The sequence below is a fragment of the Anabrus simplex genome, chromosome 1, assembly GCF_040414725.1.
Source record: "Anabrus simplex isolate iqAnaSimp1 chromosome 1, ASM4041472v1, whole genome shotgun sequence".
Classification (NCBI taxonomy): Eukaryota; Metazoa; Arthropoda; class Insecta; order Orthoptera; family Tettigoniidae; genus Anabrus; species Anabrus simplex.
In genome coordinates, this window is record NC_090265.1 from 1,698,733,240 (window position 1) to 1,698,754,060 (window position 20,821).

General features: G+C 38.3%; 1 protein-coding gene across 1 annotated transcript in view; it reads left to right on the forward strand.

Annotated features, from left to right (window-relative positions):
* LOC136863856 (serine-protein kinase ATM) overlaps positions 1 to 20,821 on the forward strand; it is a 570,640-nt gene that overhangs the window by 334,904 nt on the left and 214,915 nt on the right. Inside the window, exons 27-29 of the mRNA XM_068226546.1 lie at positions 10,845 to 11,000; positions 17,275 to 17,523; positions 20,080 to 20,394. Of these exons, the coding sequence (XP_068082647.1) occupies positions 10,845 to 11,000; positions 17,275 to 17,523; positions 20,080 to 20,394 (720 nt within the window). The remainder of the gene's footprint in view (positions 1 to 10,844; positions 11,001 to 17,274; positions 17,524 to 20,079; positions 20,395 to 20,821) is intronic.

The window sequence follows — 20,821 nt, forward strand, 5'->3', positions numbered from 1 at the left end:
GGGGCATTTAAAAGTCATAAAAATGTTTGTAGATACAGTATTACCCCTCTTTTACACTTTTCAAGGGATCAAGGAATATTGGTGTAAAAGGGGGGGGAAGTGTAAATTGGGAGAAACAACTTGTACAGGTATATATAAAAATGGTCTGGGAAAGGAGGTAAATGTTACACAAATGCATATTATTAATTTATAGAGTACCGGTATTTCAATCTCAATTGATTTACTGTACTTACCTCAAATAAAGGTCCATGTAAGTTAATTACTGTACTGTATTAACTGTTGATTACACTGCCTTTGTAATTCTGCTCATCCTTTGCACAGGAGAAGGTTACCGGTAGGTGGTTAAAAATTTGTGTAATATATTCTTGTATTACAGCAGTTACTTTCTTAGAATGGCTATAGAATTATCTAAGATGCAATATTTTCTCTGAATGAAACATTTTATTTGCTACTATTGTACCTGTATTTACAACATCAACACAAATGTATTCCAGATGGAAAACTACACAATCACTGCTTCCTACCAAAATAGTCCAGAATTGATCTCTGTTTACACTTCTTATTTCTTATGACCTCTATTTGTTTTTCAAGCTCATAACGATTATGAAAATTATTTTCACCCCCCTCTACAGATGACAGATACCTGCGTAAAACATCCACTGCTGCACTTGCATCAGAACTGGTAGGCATCACTTCACTGTCTTCCTCTGCTTCATCACTGTCACTGGTGGGAGACTTGGCTGCTGTTTGCTCAGCAACCAACTCCTCCACGCTTGTTTCCTATGCAGTGATCACAGAATCATCTACCCGAAGAAAATCTTCAGTAGTGCAGTCTGACTGCAACATTCTCCATACGTCAGGTAGCAGGTCGTCTTCTTCTTCCTCTTCTGGCAGCTGGGATTCGGCATGATTCTTAAAAAATCCTGCTTTCAAGAAACAATTTGAGATAGTAATCTGCTTCACGGCTTTCCAAGACTTAGCAATGGAGTGAAGCGCATCCAGGATTGAAACTTTAAATGATGATGGATCCTTTCCAGCATCCATAAAGAATAAAATTCGCTGCACCAGGTTCTTCCTATAAAGTGACTTAAAGGAGTGAATAACCCCTAGATCAATAGGTTGTAGCTTGCTTGTGCAGTTAGCAGGAAGAAATTCTAATTGCACATTCCTCAGATTAACATCCACGGGATGTACAGGACAACGGTCGATGAAAAGAAGGATCTTCCTATTTTGCGCACCCATTTTTAAATCCAGAGCAATTAACTGCTGTCGGAAAAGATCTGAGGTCATCCAAGCTTTATGGTTGGCATTGTAGGTAGTAGGTAATGATCGCACATTCTTGAAGCATATCGTCTTAGGTCTGACACTAGATTCGTCAGAGTGGGATGTGTCAGACCCTACCCACTGACGCTGGGTGTATGCAGTTGAGCTTATCAGAAGCCTATATATGAGGCACAGTCTGATAACTGCATACGGGAGATAAATCTCCACAATGGAATTATTGCCCGCCTAGCAATTCTTGAAGCAACGAGGCTTTTTAGATTTCCCTATCACATATGGGTGGAGCTTCTCAGAGCCATCAGCATTGGCTCCCAACATCACTGTTAGCCTCATATTGCTGTGTTTCCCACCATGGCATTTATCTCCTTTGAATGCCAAAGTCTTGCTGGGCAACACACTGAAAAACAGTCCAGTTTCATCTAGGTTAAAAATGTTTGTGGGTTTGTAATCCTAGGTTAGCTCCTGCAATCTTGTATCGGTCCATTCTTCCACATTTTCATCACTAACTGCATTAGATTCCCCACAAATAGTTTTATAGGTTAGGTTATATCTTTTCCTAAATTGGTCGATCCAGCCATCGGACGCTCTGAAATTTTTAATGCGAAGAATGTTTGCCACCTTATGTGCCTTTTCCCTTAAGAGTACACCATCAATTGGAATGCCTGCGGACCTTGAAGTTTCAAACCAACTTCTTACATTTTTTCCATTTTCTTGTATTTGCAGTATGACGCATACTTCCTTTTCTTGGAGTTTGGTCCGCATTCTGAAGGTCTTGATGTAATGCTTCCTCTGTTTTTCACAATTGTATTCAGCGTGGATACAGGAAGCTGCAATTCGCGTGCCAATGAAACACGTGTTCCGCGGTACGAATCAACCTTTTCCAATATTCGAACTTTCTCATCCATAGTGAAAGTTTTTCTTTCCTTCTTTTTTTCCCTTATTAGCAGGAAAACAATAAAGCGATAACAAAGAAGGATTAACAAATACACATGACGGGAAAGGAAGATCATGGCAATTCACTCTGACCACTCAACTCGCATAACAAGAACAAAAAACGTAACAAAAAACAAAAATACAGTAAATGTGACGAATCAGTGACAGTAACTTTAACAACTCCAACAACAAATGCAGTTGTAAAACAATAACCGTAAAATAACGAACTCGGGCAAGACAGACACTGAATCACTTGATAACGTCTCCTTCTTGTGGCTTATACTGTACTTAGCAATAGAGCAAACATCTGATATCTTCTTCTTCTTCTTCTTCTTCTTCTTCTTCTTCTTCTTCTTCTCTTTCTCCTTTGCGGTTTTGTTAATTCAACTCGTCGGATTTCTTCTTCTTCTTCTTCTTCCTCTTCTTCTTGAAAGATTAACGAGCACTTTATCGTTGTCGGATTTTAAAACAAGGTTTAGGGCGTAGTGGAAAACACCTGATATCAAAGAATGCACATTGGTTACGTGGAAGTTCAATACTGAGAGTTCTAAGAGTTATTGTAGACCATGGTTGTTTGATTTGGTCGTCATGCCATGGTTACTGTATTTACTGTATTTATCTTGGTGCAAAGAGAATTGAAATCAATCACCAGTATGTTAACAAAAAGGATTGCAGTTCCGCATTAGATATAAATACAGTTTACATTCGATGATGTCTTTGAAATTTATGTAGAAGTACTGGCGGAATTTTCATGTGAAGGACCTTATACCTCAATTTATTGCTTTGTGAATCTCGATTCAATACGGACCAAACAATGAAATTCTTGACGTTCAATTTGAACTTACATCACAGACAAGCTTATCTTTTTAGCTAATCATTTTATTTCTTCTATGTTTCATGTTATGTGTTTGTACATTGGTTTTGTGATTTTTAGTACCTTGCACTATTTTGTGTTATCAGCTGATGATGACCCAGATCTGGAGTCAAAACTGGTGCCATGTGTAAAGAACTTGTAATGTAACTCACATTACAAAATAATGTATATTGAAAAGTTGGATCCATAAAATATATTTAATTTTAATGTAATCTCAGTTCAATACGGACCAATATGGAATTCTTATCCTTCAATCTTCCAGAAAGACGGTCCTCAGTTCTAGGGTTAAATCTACTCACATTGCTTAGTGGTTGTTGGCTTAAGTATATAACGTCCTCTGCTGCTTGCCTTCCTCCTTTCTTGAAGGTCATTCTTACTGTCTTCAGCCTGTTGAGTTGGAGATCATTGCCTTGGGCCCAGTCTACGAGGTGATCGAATGCTTGTTTTTAAAGAATTGATAGATTTTGAAACTAAGGCTGTATTATCTGTGTGCAGGTATATCTTTACATCCTCTGTCTGTGTTGCCTATACCATGTCGTATGTAGCAATATTAAATAGAAGGGGAATTTGCAGGTCCCCTTGTAGGACTCCTGTGTCTGTTCGATCACGTCAGAGATGGTGAGTGCATCGTCAACCTCTGTGCAGTTTCTTGGTAGTATATTGTTCACCAGCCGTATAAAGGAGTTCTCTTCTACAAGTTTTTAGAGTTTATCAACAAAGATAACTTGTAGCTTCTCTCTTGGATGTCTAAAGACCTCGTGTATGTCATTTCGTGAACATTTATTGCTTGGATTGTCGATCGATATTCTCTAAAACCAAACTGTTCTTCTAGGATACACTTGTTTACTATGGCTGCCAGTTTCTGAGTCAGAAGTTTTGTCAGGGTTTTAAGTAATGTACATTCCAATGCTATGCCACTATAGGAGTCTGGGTTAGTCAGGTCCCCTCTTCCCTTATACAGTGTTTTAACTCTCAAAATCCTCCACATGTTTGGAATTATCCCCTGCTGGATACATTCATTGAACAGTTCAGTCCATATCTTTGCTCATTTTTGACCTGAACTCTGTAGATATTCATTGAAAATCAAATCATGTCCACAGGCTTTATTGGGTTTCAGTGTCCGACTCGTTGGCTGAACGGTCAGTGTACTGGCCTTCGGTTCAGAGGGTCCCGGGTTCGATTCCCGGCCGGGTCGGGGATTTTAACCTTAATTGGTTAATTCCAGTGGCACAGGGGCTGGGTGTATGTGTTGTCTTCATCATCATTTCATCCTCATCACGACGCGCAGGTTGCCTACGGGATTTCATCCTCATCACGACGCGCAGGTCGCCTACGGGATTTCATCCTCATCACGACGCGCAGGTCGCCTACGGGCATCAAATAGAAAGACCTGCACCTGGCGAGCCGAACCCGTCCTGGGATATCCCGGCACTAAAAGCCATACGACATTTCATTTCATTGGGTTTCAGTGTTGCAATTGCTTTCAGTATCTCTTCTTGAGTGAAAGACTCGGTGATTGTCATATTTCCTTGGTTGACAGTTTTGCAGGATCTAGTGTCATTAGACTGTAACATCTTACTGACATGATCATGCCAGATCTCCATAGATATTAATGCTGAAACGACAACAGCTTAATACATCAGCTTGGTACTTGTAACCCTTTTCAGGATTACACAGCATTAAAAGTTTAAACATTATAATAACAACAATAAACGTTATAAAGGAAAATAATGATTTTCAGACCAGATCAAATAAAATCAAACACTCACGCACGATAAGTACTGGAAAACATCAGAATGTAACTACCAGGTTAGCCAACATGACAACTAAAGGAATGGAGATAGGAAGCGGTTGGGACCCTACCCGGGCCGTGAGAAGGTATTGTGTTAATATGCTTACAATATTGTGATTTTTTATATCCCACCTTTTCAATACAATTGGTTTTATGTTGTTAGACCATAATGCTACAACACTGTTTTATAGGGACATGTTTCGCTTGAATTTCAAGCATCCTCAGCCTATATAATCATCTCAAGGTTAAGACCTGTCGTATTTGATTAGTTTTGACAAATTTGTGCTTAATTATAATTCTAACAATAAAGTAAAAAAATATATAAACATAGGAATATATGAACACCTTAATAGTTTAACAATATTAATGAATATACGAAAATTGGAATAACCGTTAATTCTACATCCAAAACACAGTGTCTTCAAATGTTGAAAATTTGGCTAAAATTGTTTTCTCAACGTTCTAATTTATTAAAAACAATTGTAATTTGACTTCTGTGTTAAAACTTGAGTCGTATTATAGTTAAAACTTATTGGTGTCTTAAGATTAAAATCTTGGATCCGTTTGGAATTCAGCTTCTTGTTTTAATTTTGAGGCTTGCTGCTGTAAATTTAATAGTTTTGGACAGTAAAATGTTGAATTAGTTAGTTTCATCGAACTAGTCTTGTTCTTACGATCAGATTTTCCTTTGGTAATAGTTTGTATTTATGAGGTATTTAGTCAAAAGGGACGTCAATCCAAAATCTTGAGGAGTTGATTTGTTTCTTTCATAATATTTGAATGATGGTGCATTCCTTTGACTGCTACTACGAAACCTTGTGGACTTTGTTACATTACGGTGACTGTTATCTGTTGTGGTTCTACTCCTTATTGGAAAATATATCAGGAAATTTATCACAAAGATTCTTAAGTTGGTTGGCCTGATCATCAGGCAAATGATCAAAGTCAAAAGCTTTGGGTTCACCCATGTCTTCAGAAAAAGCATTGACATGACAAGGAAGAGTAGGGGAGCGATTACACATCTTAAAGATTCTAACGGAAAATTTAAGCTGGAACTCATTATACTGAAGATCCAAAATCATACCCATTTTGGCAAGAAAATTTGCACCCAAAATGAAAGGACAAGATAAATCTTTCGCCACTAGCGCAGGCATTTTCCACGTGAAATTACGGATTCTTATTTTGACATCCAGACATCCAATCACATTCAAAGATTTAGAGTTAGCCGTATGGTAGGTTAAAGATACAGGTTTCAAAGAAGGGAACTTGCAAACAGTTTTCATAGAATTGTACCAGTTCTCACTCATCAAGGTGATGCTACTTCCAGAATCTACCAATGCACAGACGGGTTCATTATTTACCTCTAAGCATATGCACTGTAATTTACAAGGAGGGATAGCAGAAATGCCACAAGATTGTAGAAAATTCAGACTGTGACCTAGAAACTAGGAATTATTGGGATTGTAAAAAAAAAATTGTACAAGCCCTGTTATCTTATCAGCTAGCTCTTTAATTTATTTTCTTTAATTATTAGTGAAAATACGTACAAAGTGTTGTTTGTCACAGCTAACCGATTTGTATAGTGCCTCATTAAGTAGTGGGGATGTTGCATGTGCTATGAAAAAAGGGTAGCAGGAATATGTCTTTTTGCTGAGATCAAGGACACTGAGGTATGATTCACGGATTGTCGCGTGCATTCATCCGTCTGGCAGTCTCTTTATTGTCTGTTAGTTTCTTTGTGTGTAGTCAAATGCTAAATGATTTTTAATTGTATTATCACGCCTTACTTCTATTTAATTGTAATACATATGTACATTGTTCCTTTGGTGAAGTTTCATTTTGCAGTCTAGTATTGAATCAACATCTCAAAAACTGTTATTACCGCACTTAAATTGGTAATACCTTTACCTCTGTGTGGAAATTCGCCCAGAGAGCATTAAAAATGTACCACTTTGTAGCTTTTCTTCCAGTTTACATTCATATACCCCGCCATACTCCCCCACCCTGCCCCCATATCCCACTAACCCGGGTACTTTTTGTTGTTCGTAATATTGTTTTGCCCCCCCCCCCCCATTTTAATTCCCAATCGCCACTACCGATGATAACAGACAAAACAAGAAGCTACACTTTGAGGTTTGGCACAAGAATTGGTGGTTAGTTATGTAGAGTGACCATTACCAGAATTGCAGGGACACTGTCTAGAGAAATGTCTATTTGACCTACAGTATTGACAGGAATTAATGGTGAAAGAGACCTTACCCACACCAGGTTTTGAATTGCCTAAGGGGTCAGTCTTAGGAAAATTCCTCTGGAAATTTTCAGTGGAACCACCCACGGCAGGTTTTGAATTGTCTTGTTTTAATTGTGTAAAATATGTAAATTTTAAGCTCCTCGGGTTGCCTCTAAGTTGTGCCGTTTCGTCTTAGCATACTCTCGTTCAGGACAAGCTCCTCATTTGGAAGTGTTTTGGAAAAGGTTGCGTCCTGAGTGGGCTCTGGGTTAAGATTTTAATTAATTACACTCCTTCTGTTCCTTCTTTATGTCTTAACATGTAGGTGTGGTTTGTTAACATGTGTCCCTTCTTTTAAATGTATTTGGTTAAATTATTTCTTTATATTATTTTAAACTCACTGCCGTGAAACTTGTATGCATCTCTCTGAATTTGCTGTGTTAACCTTAACTTGCGTCATTGATGGTCCCGTTTGTAATGTTATTTTTTCTGTTGTGACTGCCATCACCACTGTTGTGGTCTGGCTGATGTTGAGGTTATATTCCTGGAACTGGGATTTCCATACGTTGAGTCTGGTCCGTACTTCCTCTTCTGTTTCACCCCAAATCATAATATCAGCAAAGGCCACTGCATTCAGTTCACCTAACTTTTCCTTGACGTTCTTCATTTTATTGTCCATAACAGTGATGAACAGTAGTGGGGACAATGCACTTCCTTGCTGAACTCCACTCTTGGTCTCAAACCGTGATGATCGACCTTCCCCAATTTGTACACAGCTAGTACAGTCTTTGGCCGGCCCCGTGGCGTAGGGGTAGCATGCCTGCCTCTTACCCGGAGGCCCCGGGTTCAATTCCCGGCCAGGTCCGAGATTTTTACCTGGATCTGAGGGCTGGCTCGAGGTCCACTCAGCCTACGTGATTAGAATTGAGGATCTATCTGGCGGTGAGATAGCGTCCCCGGTCTAAAAAGCCAAGAATAACGGCCGAGAGGATTCGTCGTGCTGATCACACGACACCTCATAATCTACAGGCCTTCGGGCTGAGCAGCAGTCACTTGGTAGGCCAAGGCCCTTCAAGGGCTGCAGTGCCATGGGGTTTGGGGTTTGGATTTTAGTACAGTCTTTGTACAACATCTGAATTTTCCTTACCAGTCCTTCAGGCACATTTCTTTTCCTCAGACACTCCCAGATCTTGTCTCTTACAACACTATCATTGGCCTTTTCTATATCCAGGAATACAATGACCAGGTTCTTGCCTTTCTCCCAATACTTTTCCATCAGCATGCGGGTGCTAAAAATTAGATCCATTGTTGATCTGTTACTTCTGAATCCATATTGCTCCTCCTCTAACTGTGATTCAATGATGGTTCTCATTCTCCTTTCTATGATATTCTCTAGAATTTTTAGCCCTGAAAAAGCAGGGTTATTCCTCTATAGGTGGTGGGTTTCCATCTGCTGCCTTAAACAAGGGAATTATAACACCCTTGCTCCAATCTGCAGATATTTTGTTGCCTGTCTATATGGCATTTAGAACTCTGTGCAGCCATTGTATACCCTGGATGCCTGCTGTCTTTATCATGTCCGCATTCACTTCATCTGCGCCTGAAGATTTTCGTTTAGGCATCGATTTTAAAGTTGTCTCAGTTTCTGTCCAGGTGGTGGGAGGTTCTTCATTGTAGGCTTGGATTTCTGGTTCTGTATTTTGTTCTTGAACTGATTTATTCAGTAGGTGGTTGAAATGGTTCTTCAGGACTTCTCTCATGTCACTTTCTGTCATAAACAGATTTCCATTTTCATCTTCAAGTGCCTTTATGGTATTCATTGGTTTCCTTTTACCTCTGATAATACAGTAGTTTCTTATTGCCTCTGCTGTCTTCCTCCAGTTTCTGAGTCAATATATTCCATGCCTTGGTCTTTTCTTCTGTAACTGTTCTTTTAATGTCCAGTTTCTTGTTTCGGTATAATCGTTCGAGGTTTCTGATCTTTGCCTTATCTCCAGTAAGATCTGGTTTATTTTTCTCCTGATCCCTTACTTTCTGCAAGAGATTTCTTTCCCTCTTTGCTGCTCTCACTCTTTCATTCCACCAAGGTGTTTCCTTCTTCCTTACTTTCATACTTGTCTTTCCACAAACTTCAGTTGCTTCCTTAACCAATGTGTCCCTTAGTCTGGTCCATTCTGCCTCTTCCTTTTCCTTTCATCTCTTGGTAACAGGGTTTTTATCTGGTTTAACTGCCTTAAAACCATCTACATATCTTCTCTAAGCACAGTCGCAAAGACCTTATCCAAATCATAGAACACCAAAAGTAGAAGTTTTTGTTGTTCTCCGCACTTCTCTTGGTAGTTGTCATATATGAAATATGTTGGTGGTGCTTCTAGATGTACGAACCCCACACCGACATTCTAGAAGTATCTTCTCTGAGACAGTTTTGAATCGATTCAACAGGATTCTAGCAAAACTTTTTCTTGTTATAGAAAGGAAGGAAATGCCACAATAATTACTTTTTTTTTTTAAAGATGGTGACTGCAGTGGAATTTTCCATTTTAGCAGGTTTATTATGGGTTTCCCATATTAAAAGAATCAAGGAAAAGAGTCTGGTTTTCAGAGGTAAACTTCCACCTTGGATGAATTCTAGAGGTATGTTGTCTGGTTCGGAAGCCTTTCTTGGTTTCAGAGTATGAAAAGTATTTATGGCAATGGATTTAAAATCCAAATTACAGACGGATATTTATGCTTTTGTGGCTCTTCTCAGACAGTGGATCATGTACTTTTTTCCTGCCCTGTGTTTGGAATGAAAAGGCTTATATTTGAGTGTCACCTGAACAGTTGTGATCTTGTATTTTTTAAACCATTTCATGATATTTTCAAGAAGCCTTGTTGCTATAAGCAATTCTTAAAATTCATTCATCTCATCTGTAACAAATTGAACTCTTTATCTTTCGTTTTGAAATATTTTGTGATTATAAACTACAGTCCTAATGTATTTTTGTGAAATAGGGCTCCATGCTGTACTGGATATTCAGTGATAATGATAACAATAATGGAAAGTTGGTGCAGCTGCCATCCAGTGTTCTGGTGGATATTTTGGGATATTTCAAAGAAAGTCATTAACAACAGTAGAACTACAGTTAAAAAGTGAGCTGAATTGTTCTTTCCAGTACACTGAGATGTCATGGCTTTCAGTATGGACAGTAGTAGCTTTGAGAGTTCCTGATAAGGAGCAAATGGGTCCATACAACCCTTTTAGCCCTACATAAAATTTTTGTGGGATCTTGGGATCTGACAAGCTTTGTAGTTCCTTTGCTTTCTTTTTTGCCATCAGTTGTTATTAATTTCCCAAATTCCAGTCTGATATTTCTGCTTGAGTTCTTGAAAGCATGTTTTCTTCACTTGGGAGGATGAATCTTGTGCTAGGGATAAGTAGGCATCCTGTTTAGCATTAATAAGGCTTAGGATTTTCTCATCAAACCAGTCTTTTCTCTTCTTTTTTTCCCAGCTGGCTGTTTTTTCTGCTGTTTTTATAATGATATTTTGAATTCTGATTCATTCGAGTTCTGGATCTAGAGTGTCAGTCAGCTAGTATTGAATAGTTATGTGGAACTCTGTGATAATTACTTCATTGTAAAACTTAGAGGTGTTGAATTTCCTTGATTGTATCTCTGGATATAACCACACCAATGTACATAGTGAAACGTGTTATCTGCTGGTTAAATTCTTTGTGTGATTTCTGTCTTCAGGAATTTCCATGGTTGCTCTTGAACTGCAAGTCTGAAGTTGATTTTTATTATCACTACAAAGAAGAAATAGTGCCAATATTACTCCAGAGAGATGATGATGAAACTCTGCTATTGGTGTGTCAGAGGCTGGGATGTCAAGTGAACACTGTTCTGGAGGTATGTGTCATATGATGTAATGTTCTTATGTAAAATAAAGGATCTGAGCAAACGTACATGAAGCTAGGAAAGAGGATTGGAGCATACACATAGGACAATTGCATTGGTAGGTCAATGTCATAGAGAGGGGACAAACAAACAAACAAACAAGAGACAAACGTGAAAGCAATGAAGGAAAACAAGAAACTCCATCTCACTTTGGGATTTAGAAAGCAGTAGGTTGTTGATATCGTTGAAAGGGTCGTGTATTGTCTAGTTCACGTGCGCAGTATTAGTTGCTGATAGAAACCTTGTCTACGAGAAAATGATGCGAACTATACTGTTAAGTGATGCAATAAAACATTTGCCTCTCTATAGAAACTAAGTGTCACATTTCACAAACAAGTCACTTTCAGAATTCACAAAATGACCTAAGCAAATTTTTAACCTATACCATGAATGAAGATCACAAAAGTTCGCTCTATCTAAATCGAAAGTAAACTCCTTTGATGTGGTAAATCTGTCAGAACTATCAGGCCACTCCCAAGTAATGCATATTGAATCACCACTCTCTATAAGTCTGCTTTGAGCATCTCAGTCTGCACAAAATCAATCACATTTCAAAACAAACATAGCTAACACAAATAAAAGAAGCAACAAAAATCTTTAAATTTTAAAGAGAAAACAGACAAAATTTACTGTATGTCATAGGATCATACGGTACTGCAGAGCATCACGTTATCATACACGATTCAAATCATATGGTTGGCAACGCTGATCGACAAGTATTACTAATCGACTCCAACATCACCTGTGAATGTCGACAAGAGAGCTTGCTAGTGCATGTAGTGAGAAAACTATACCGAAGATGGTCGATTGTATTCAGTATAAACGATGGAGTGCATAAATATACATAATGGAAAAATTAATGCACGCTCAATCACTTGTTATAATGGATGCATCAGTGACAGGGTTCTCGTTGTAACTGAACGATAATACACAGTTTACCATAGGAATTTTCAAGGGACTGATAAAATCTGTTGTTACAGCGGGGTTTTGATATAACCCGTACTCGCTATAGTGGACTTACTGTATGTATAATTTTTTCAGCAGCATCACCAGCAAGTCTTACGTTATACAATGTCGTCATGACAGAACTTCATCCAAAAACATCTACCAGCTTCAGTGCAGAATCTGCCCAGCTTTCTACATTGGCTTATCTATCAAAATACTAGCTAAATGTATGTGCAGCTACCACAGTACCTGTTACTTGATAGATTTCCTGTGATTTCCTTTTCATCCAAATGCCATTCTCGCATTTAGGTCCTAGAATTTTCCGGAAAATTTTCCTCTTGTTTTTCGATGTTTTTATTTGTGATCTGCCACCAATTACCAGAGTTTCTGATGCATAAAGGGCTTCTGGTTTGTAGTGTTGTAATTTTGCATTTTGGGATATAGATATTTTTTGTTGTACCTACTCCAGGCAATTTTGTATGCTTTTCGTAATTTTGTAATTCTTTCTTTGTTTGCTTGCTGATTTATCCCATTTGGTTGTATAATTTCACCTAAGTATTTGAATTTATCTACTTGGGAGATTTTTCCCATATCTAGTGATTAGAGGTTGGTTAATTCCTGATTTTGTACCTTCCATATACTTTGTCTTTTCCTATGAAATTTGCAGACCTGTTCTTGCCGCTATTTCATTAAGTTTTTCTACGGACTGGAGTGCTTCTTGTTTGTTGTTGGAGAGGATTGCCAAGTCATCTACAAAGGCGAGGCAATCAAGGTGAATTTTGCTTTGAGAATACCAATATTGATCCCTTTAGTTTAATTTTTTCATTCTCGAACCACTTTTTCCGGAACTAAATTGTAAAGTAGTGGTGATAATCCATTGCCTTGTCTCAAAATCAAAAAATCAAAAATCAAAATCTCTATATTTGCAAATGAAGTGTCTACCTCGGTGGCAAATGGTACACTGAAATACATTATTGTCAAGCGCTAGATATTAAATTAACAAGAGAAGAAAATTTTCCAAAAAAATACAATTTATCCTAGCAATTTTTTCTATTAAACACACAGTTCATCCTTAATAAATTTATATTGTTTACAAAATTCTACTTATAATATCTCCTGTACTACTTACAAATATAGTCAACTGATATACAGTATATGGAATTACTTCAAATGATACTATACAACTGGTATAAGATTAAAATTTACATTGCATTTATTTACTTTTTTTACACATTCTGGAACCTAAGTAGCATAACGACCTGCTGCGTCTTAACCAGAGCCCCTTTTGCCACCACTTTTCAGAGTTCCTGAAGGGCCTTCACAGCTACCGTAGCGGTCCCAGGGCCCTCGAAGTCCCCACTGTACTTCACCCCTACAGGCAGTCCCCTACTTTGGCTGTCCAAACTCCTTAGACCAGGGGATGGAATTTATTCACACACATTTTTTATTTACATTAACCTGCACTGGTCGAATGCCCTCTAACATTTCATTTATTTTCTCTGTTGCTGTTTATTCTCTTCTTGAATATCTGTACAGATTTTGGAAAAGGATCAAACACTACCCCTGGTAAACTGTTCCACTCCTTCACACCCTTCCCATTGAATGAAAATTTACCCCAATCGCTTCTGCTAAAATTCCTTCTAATTTTATATTTATGGTCAGTCCTGCCGATATAATTATTTTCCAACTGAAGCCTCTCACAGATATCATCATCCTATGCTTCTTCACCTGTATAGACTCTATATATTCCTATAAGTCTAGTTTTCTCCCTTCTTTTACTTAAAGTATCCCACCCAAGTTCCTTTAACATTTCTGATACACTACTCTTTCTCCTGAAATCCCCTGTTACAAATCTTGCTGCTTTCCTCTGCACTGAAAATATCTTCATTTGTGAATGAGAAGCTTCATGTTTCCCTCTGTGTCTCTCCCTCTCTATCTTCTGTTTCAGTTTCCAACTACTGACAATCATCTACTGAATCTCTGAATTCCCTAATAAATAGGTTTGCTTTCTCAGTATCTGTTAAATACTGTTCACCCCCTTCTCCCACCATTGTAGGGAATTTGGATTCCTTTTCCTTTTTGATTCCTGATATATGAATACAGCTTTTTCCATTTCCCTTTGTGGTCATTACCCTCTTGAAGTATGCCATTCATATAATTCTCTTTTGCTTCCTTTTTCACTCTGTTCAGCTCCCTCATTAGCTGTTTTCTAGTTTCTCTACTCTCCCTACCCTCTTTGATTTTCCTGTTTACTATTCTACATTTTCTTTTTAATTTTCTTATTTCCCTTGTATAATAAACAGGGTCTGAGGTCATTTTACCCTTCTTAACAGGTACAAATCTCTTCTCTCCTTCCCAAATGATTCCTTTAAATTTAGCCCAAAGTGTATCCACATTACTCCCTTCACTTATCCAACAACTGAATTGTGATTTAAGGTAAGTCCCAAATTCATCAACTTTAGTTTTTCTGTACAATTTCTTGTCTTGTGTGACCCTCTTAATAAGCCTTTTTGGTACGAGTCCTACATCCATTATTACAGCCTTATGGTTACCTATTCCTTCAAATACCTGAGTTTTATCAACAATTTCCCATGGTTTAACCAAGAATACATCTAGTAAGTTATTGAGATGAGTCGGTTCTTGTACTACTTGTGTAAATCCTCCCTCCCAAATTAACTTATTTGCCAGTTTCTGTTCATGGGCTTCACTTGTAGCTCCATTCCATTCAACTTCGGGCAAGTTTAGATCTCCCCCAATTATTACCATATCATTATTATTGTTTTTATGAGTATAATCTATTATTTTCTCAAATATTTCCATGTCTCTTTCCTCTCTTCCAGGCCTGTATGTTCCTATAATTCCCACCTCCTTCATATTATCACAAACTAATTTTATCCCTAATATTTCATCCCTTTCATCGGTAAACCATTCATGTGAACAATAAGTTTCCTTCACCAGAATAAACACCCCCCTCCCTTTTTATCTGCTCGGTCTGTACGATAGACTGTGTACCTTGGTTTTTCGTGGTTTCCCATTTTCACACCAGGCAAATGCTGGGGCTGTACCGTAATTAAGGCCACGGCCGCTTCCTTCCCACTCCTAGCCCTTTCCTGTCCCATCGTCGCCATAAGACCTATCTGTGTTGGTGCGACGTAAAACAACTAGCAGAAAAAAAAAGACTGTGTACCCTTCTGGAAATACTTCTCTATTACCCACCCCTTCTTTCAACCACGATTCCACTCCTATCACCACATCAGTCTCATAAGATTCCATCAATGTACCGAATTTTAATTGTTTATTTACTACACTTTGACAGTTTACTAAGAGCAATCTCAGACCCCCTTCCTCCCTAAAACTTGACTGTTGCAATTGGGTAACTTGAAATTCCTTACTTTCCTGAGTTTCATTTTCTAGTTGACTGAGCCAACTTGAAGTACAGCTGGCTCTTTCTAGTAGTTTTCCTGGTCAGTATTATAACTCAGGGGAGTTGCCTTTTTTACAGTACATATCTTAAGATTAGTAAAATCTAGAACAATATTTGCTATCTTTTGTTTACCTGAATTGTTTAGATGAAGGCCATGCTTTGTGTAACAGTGTCTCTCGAAACTGCTGCTATCAATTACCTGTGTATTATGAAAATGTTTACAAATTTTAACTGTCTCTGTATTAACTTTGTCCACTTCAATGTTCACACACGAGTCTCTAATCAAATCATGCCTGTGGGGCACGTTCACTACAAAGATATTAGTGCGAGTCAGCTTACCTAGTGTACATTTAAGTTTAGAAATTACATTCTTAGCATCGTTGTGAGCTACGTCATTCGTCCCGCCAATGATCACTACTGCATCACGACTTCCGACCCCTATCGTAATTTCAAATAGTTCTGAAATTTCTCCTAAAAATTTAACTTTTGCTGTTGTGCCTGTTAGAGTTTGCTTGATCAATTCCCTTGTTTTTCTGTCGACTTGAAATTCCTCAAGTATGTTGAATAGACTCTGCCAGTCTATTGAACAAAGTTAATTATTGTTTGTTTTGTTTTACGAATTTGTAAAATAGTTTTTGGGTTTAAGGTTTATTCTGGGCATGAATTCTCTTTTCGAAATCCTGCCCAAAATTCTCCAGTGAGGTGATCGGTTTGTTTTTCTAATCTATTCAGTAGGGCTTTAGAGAAAATTTTGTAGATGGCTGATAGTAAGGAAATCCCTCTGTAATTGTTTATATGTGATTTATCCCCTTCCTTGTGGAGTGGGGGAATTAGTGCACATTTCCAGTCTCCTGGAATTTTCTCAGTATTCCAAATGTTCTGTATGATTTCTTGAATTGCATAAGTCATTTTCTCACCACCTGTTTTCAACATTTCAGGAATTATCCCATCTTCTCCCAGTGCTGTATTATCTTTCAATTCTTGAATTATTTGCTTGATTTCTTCTAGAGTAGGAGGTTCTGAGTTTGGATTGCGTGCAGGTTTCTCAAAGGTTAATTGGTTTTATGGACTTTTACAGTTTAATAGACTTTTAAAGTAGTCTGCAAGAAGTTTGCAGTTTTCTTTATTTGTTTCTATGATCCGTCTGGACATTTGAAGCAAAGACTGGGTGCTTGGTATTTTATTATTATTATTATTATTATTATTATTATTATTATTATTATTATTATTATTAAATCATTTACCATGGACTTTTCAAGTTTTTTCATTGTTTCTGTGAACGTGTCGTACTGTTCCAAGATCAATTTCAATGGTTAATAAACCCCACAAATGGCTCTTCTCAGGAACAAAGCTGACAGTTGTATCAGTTAACATAGAAGGCATAACATCAAACAAGGAAACCCTGTTACAACAACTTTGCCAAACACACAAGTGTAACATTGTCTGCATTGAAGAAACTCACAGGAATAGCAACCAAAGACGACCAAGAGTATTAGGAATGCATGTGGTAGCCGAGAGACTGCATGAAAACCATGGTAGTGCTATATTCACAAGGCCAGAGCTGAACGTAATATCTACCTCATCTAAAGACAGCAATGATATAGAAATCTTAACAGTGGAACTATCAAACTGTATCGTATCACCTGTCTATAAACCACCGATTGTTCCTTTCCACTTTACTGATTCAGCTGTAGGACAAGAGGAGAAGGTTCATGTCATTGTGGGCGATTTCAACAGCCATAGCTGCCTATGGTGATATAGAGAAGACAATGAAGGCGGTGAAGCTGTGATTACGTGGTCAGAGTCTAGTCAACTGTCCTTAATACATGACAGTAAACTTCCCGCTTCTTTTAACAGCCGTCGGTGAGACGTGGATACAATCCAGATCTCATTTCTGTCAGCGATGCTATATCACAGCAGTGTGTGAAGTCTGTTTGCAAACCTATACCCAACACACAGCACAGACCCATTATGTGCCAAGTTTTCTTAACAGTTCATCCACAATCTGTGCCATTCAGAAGGCGGTACAACTTTAAGAAAGCTGACTGGTTGAAGTACACAAAGCGCTTAGATGAAATGGTAGCAGACATCGAACGTGTTCCAGAGGTATATGATGTATTCATTGATGCAGTGCAAGAATGCTCTCGCATGTCAATCCCAAGAGGCTGTAGGTCTCAGTACATACAGGGTCTAAACGCCAGTACAGTAGATAAATTAAATGAATACCTACTGCTCTACGAAGAAAATCCCTTCACTGAGGACACTATTCAGGCTGGTCAACAACTAATCCAGTCCATGGGTGAAATAAAGAGTGAACATTGGGTTAAGTTGATGGAAGAACTAGATATGGCAAAAAACAGCAGAGAAGCTGGAAGCTACTTAGACGTCTGGTCAGTGACCCAACGAACAGTCCTCTACATAGCAACATTACTCCTAACCAGATAGCTCATCAACTCCTAATAAATGGCAAAACAGATAAGCGAAAAAGACCACCAAAATTTCAAAGAAATATTGAACAAGAAACATCCAGTCTGTCCAATCCCTTCGCCATGAATGAGCTGGAAAACGCCATAAAATTGAGCAAAACTGGCAAGGCAGCCAGTCTAGATGATATGTGTATAGAGCAGATTTAACATTTTGGGAATGCTGCCAAACAATGGATCCTACATCTTTTCAATAATTGTCTGAAACTATGTCAAATCCCTAAAATCTGGAGGAAGACTGAGGTGGCTGCAGTCCTGAAACCTGGTAAGCAGCCTACAGATACAAAGAATTTCAGACCAATATCACTCCTGTGCCATCTATATAAAAATTTTGAAGGAATGCTTCTGAACCGTATAATACCAGTGGTTGAACCTCTTCTAATCCCAGAGCAGGCTTTAGACCAGGAAGGAACTGCTGTATACAGATCCTTAATCTGACAGCACATAGAAGACAAATTCAGCGTGGTGATATTAGTAGAGTGGCTTTTGTTGATCTCTCTTAGCATATGACAGTGTACAACACCAGATAGTTCTAAGGAGGTTTTACCATCTTACTATGGATTTCAGGCTCTCAACGATTATTGCCATGCTGTTGCAGAGCTGATGTTTCTTTGTTGAATTCCAGGGACAGCGGAGTAGATGGAGAATACAGAAGAACGGTCTCCCACAAGGCAGTGTCCTAGCACTAATGCTATTTTACATATATACCAATGTCCAACCTCTTCCGCCTTACACAAAGAGCTTCCTGTACGCAGATGACCTGGCCCTGGCAACTCAGAGTCAAAACTTTGAGCCAGTGGAACAAAACCGTACTGCTGCTTTGAAGATGCTCTCAGATTATTATGAGGAAAATCACCTCAAGCCAAACCCATCGAAAACTGATGTGTGCGCCTTTCATTTAAAAACAAAGAAGCCCTGCGGAATCTGCATGTGATTTAGAAAGGAATGGAGCTGGAACACAGCAATACTCCAGTTTACCTAGGCGTTACCCTGGATCGTTCGCTGACCTTCACCACACACTGCACCAAACTCAAGGCAAAAGTTTCATCACAAAACTGCCTACTGCGTAAGGTAACTGGTTCTGGATGGGGTGTCCATCCCCAGACAGTAAGGACAACTACCCTAGCACTCAGCTACTCTGCTGCTGAATATGCTAGTCCCGTGTGGTACAAATCAGCTCATGCGAAGAAAGTCGACATTGCCTTGAATGAAACCTGCAGGCTAATCACAGGCTGTTTAAAACCAACACCCACACAGAAGTTGTATTCACTTGCAGGTATAGCCACACCTGATATTAGATGTGAGGTGGCCGCTAATATCCCCTTTATGAACATCAGCCACCACCAACTCGACTGAAGTCCAGGAAGAGTTTTATACAGTCTTATGCTCCACTTGGTTCTGACCCAAAAAAGGCCAGGGTTAATGTATGGAAATAAAGGTACCCAAATCATCTGGAACGTGTTGAAAAAAAGTTGCCACCTGGTCATGAAGAGGGATGGTGTATATGGAAGTCCGTAAACAGACTGCGGACCGATGTTGCAAGATCTTGGGACAATCGTATGAAATGGGGCATCGTGCATGGTGGGGACTCATTGTGTGAATGTGGAGAGGAACAGATTTCTAGGCATCTTTTGGACTGTCGTCTATGCCCAGATTCATGTACAGAGTTGGAACTGGCACTGGGTGGAAACAGTGTCATCAGTGTAGCCAAATACTGGTCACAACTTGCATAAATATTGTATATATAATGTAGATATTTTCATGTACTACTTGATTTCTCCTTTTTGATTTTTATGTATGATCTTCCATGTGTTATACTTCATATGCACATTTTTCGAGTGCTTCATTTATAACTATACATGATTATTTTTCTCATGTATATTTTTCATATTCAGTATCTCTTTATTGTATATATTGGTACCTCTGACATGAATAAATTATAACTGTACCCATTTATGCCAATTCTTTCTCAGCCAATTACTCTGAACTGGACAAGTATTTTCCCTGTGTGAAGATATCTATTAAATTGCATTGAATGGTATCACTGTCTTAAAATTTGAAGGATAAAACCATGGTGATGGGCATGGCTCCTCCTTGGACCTTTCATATATTAGTTTATTTCCATCTATGATTCATACTTTTCTTACTTTCTCATGAACATGTTTATATATTTTTGAAGGATTGTTATCCTCGTATCATGGCTCGTTTGGTGCCATGCTTCTCCTTTGGTGGTGCTGGTGATGTGGATGGCGTCTTACAACAAGATGTGAAGGCAGCCAAATTGGTGTACACAAAACTGGAGTCCATTCTCACTGAAGGCCAGATCAAAGCTTTATTGAGGCAACATCTGGATGTTTTGGTGGTTGAAGTGATGCATCTAGTGTATGACCCTACTCACTTCTCAAAGCTGTGTGGCTCCGAGGAAGTGATGCCACAACCCGATTTACCATTCTTCACAGCTAATGTTGCTGTTAAGAGTTTAGAATATCTTCAGGTATGTTAATCACTTACGCTTTTAGGAAGTTAGTGTGTGAAGTTATTTAGTTGTTTAAATTATTTAATACTATAACGTGTCCCCTACCTGAGACTGCAGTATAATGAAAGTGGTGCGGGCTTGTGCTGTTGCCAGATTTCTGCTATTGACTGAGATTTATGAGTTTAACTTCAGTGAATTATTGCAGTAATATGTGCATAATGTAATGTATTCTAATGCATATATTAGTGTGTAGTTATTAGTTAAAACTTTTAATGTAGAGAAATATAAATCAAGTTTTAATGCAGTTCAGTAAGTTTTAATCGTTGAAAAGAATATGTCATTAAATTTTCAACACATAAAGACAGTTGACCTTTTATATGCATTAGAGGTACACGATATTAGTTCGTTAATTGTTAATAAGAATAATTTTATATTTGTAAATATT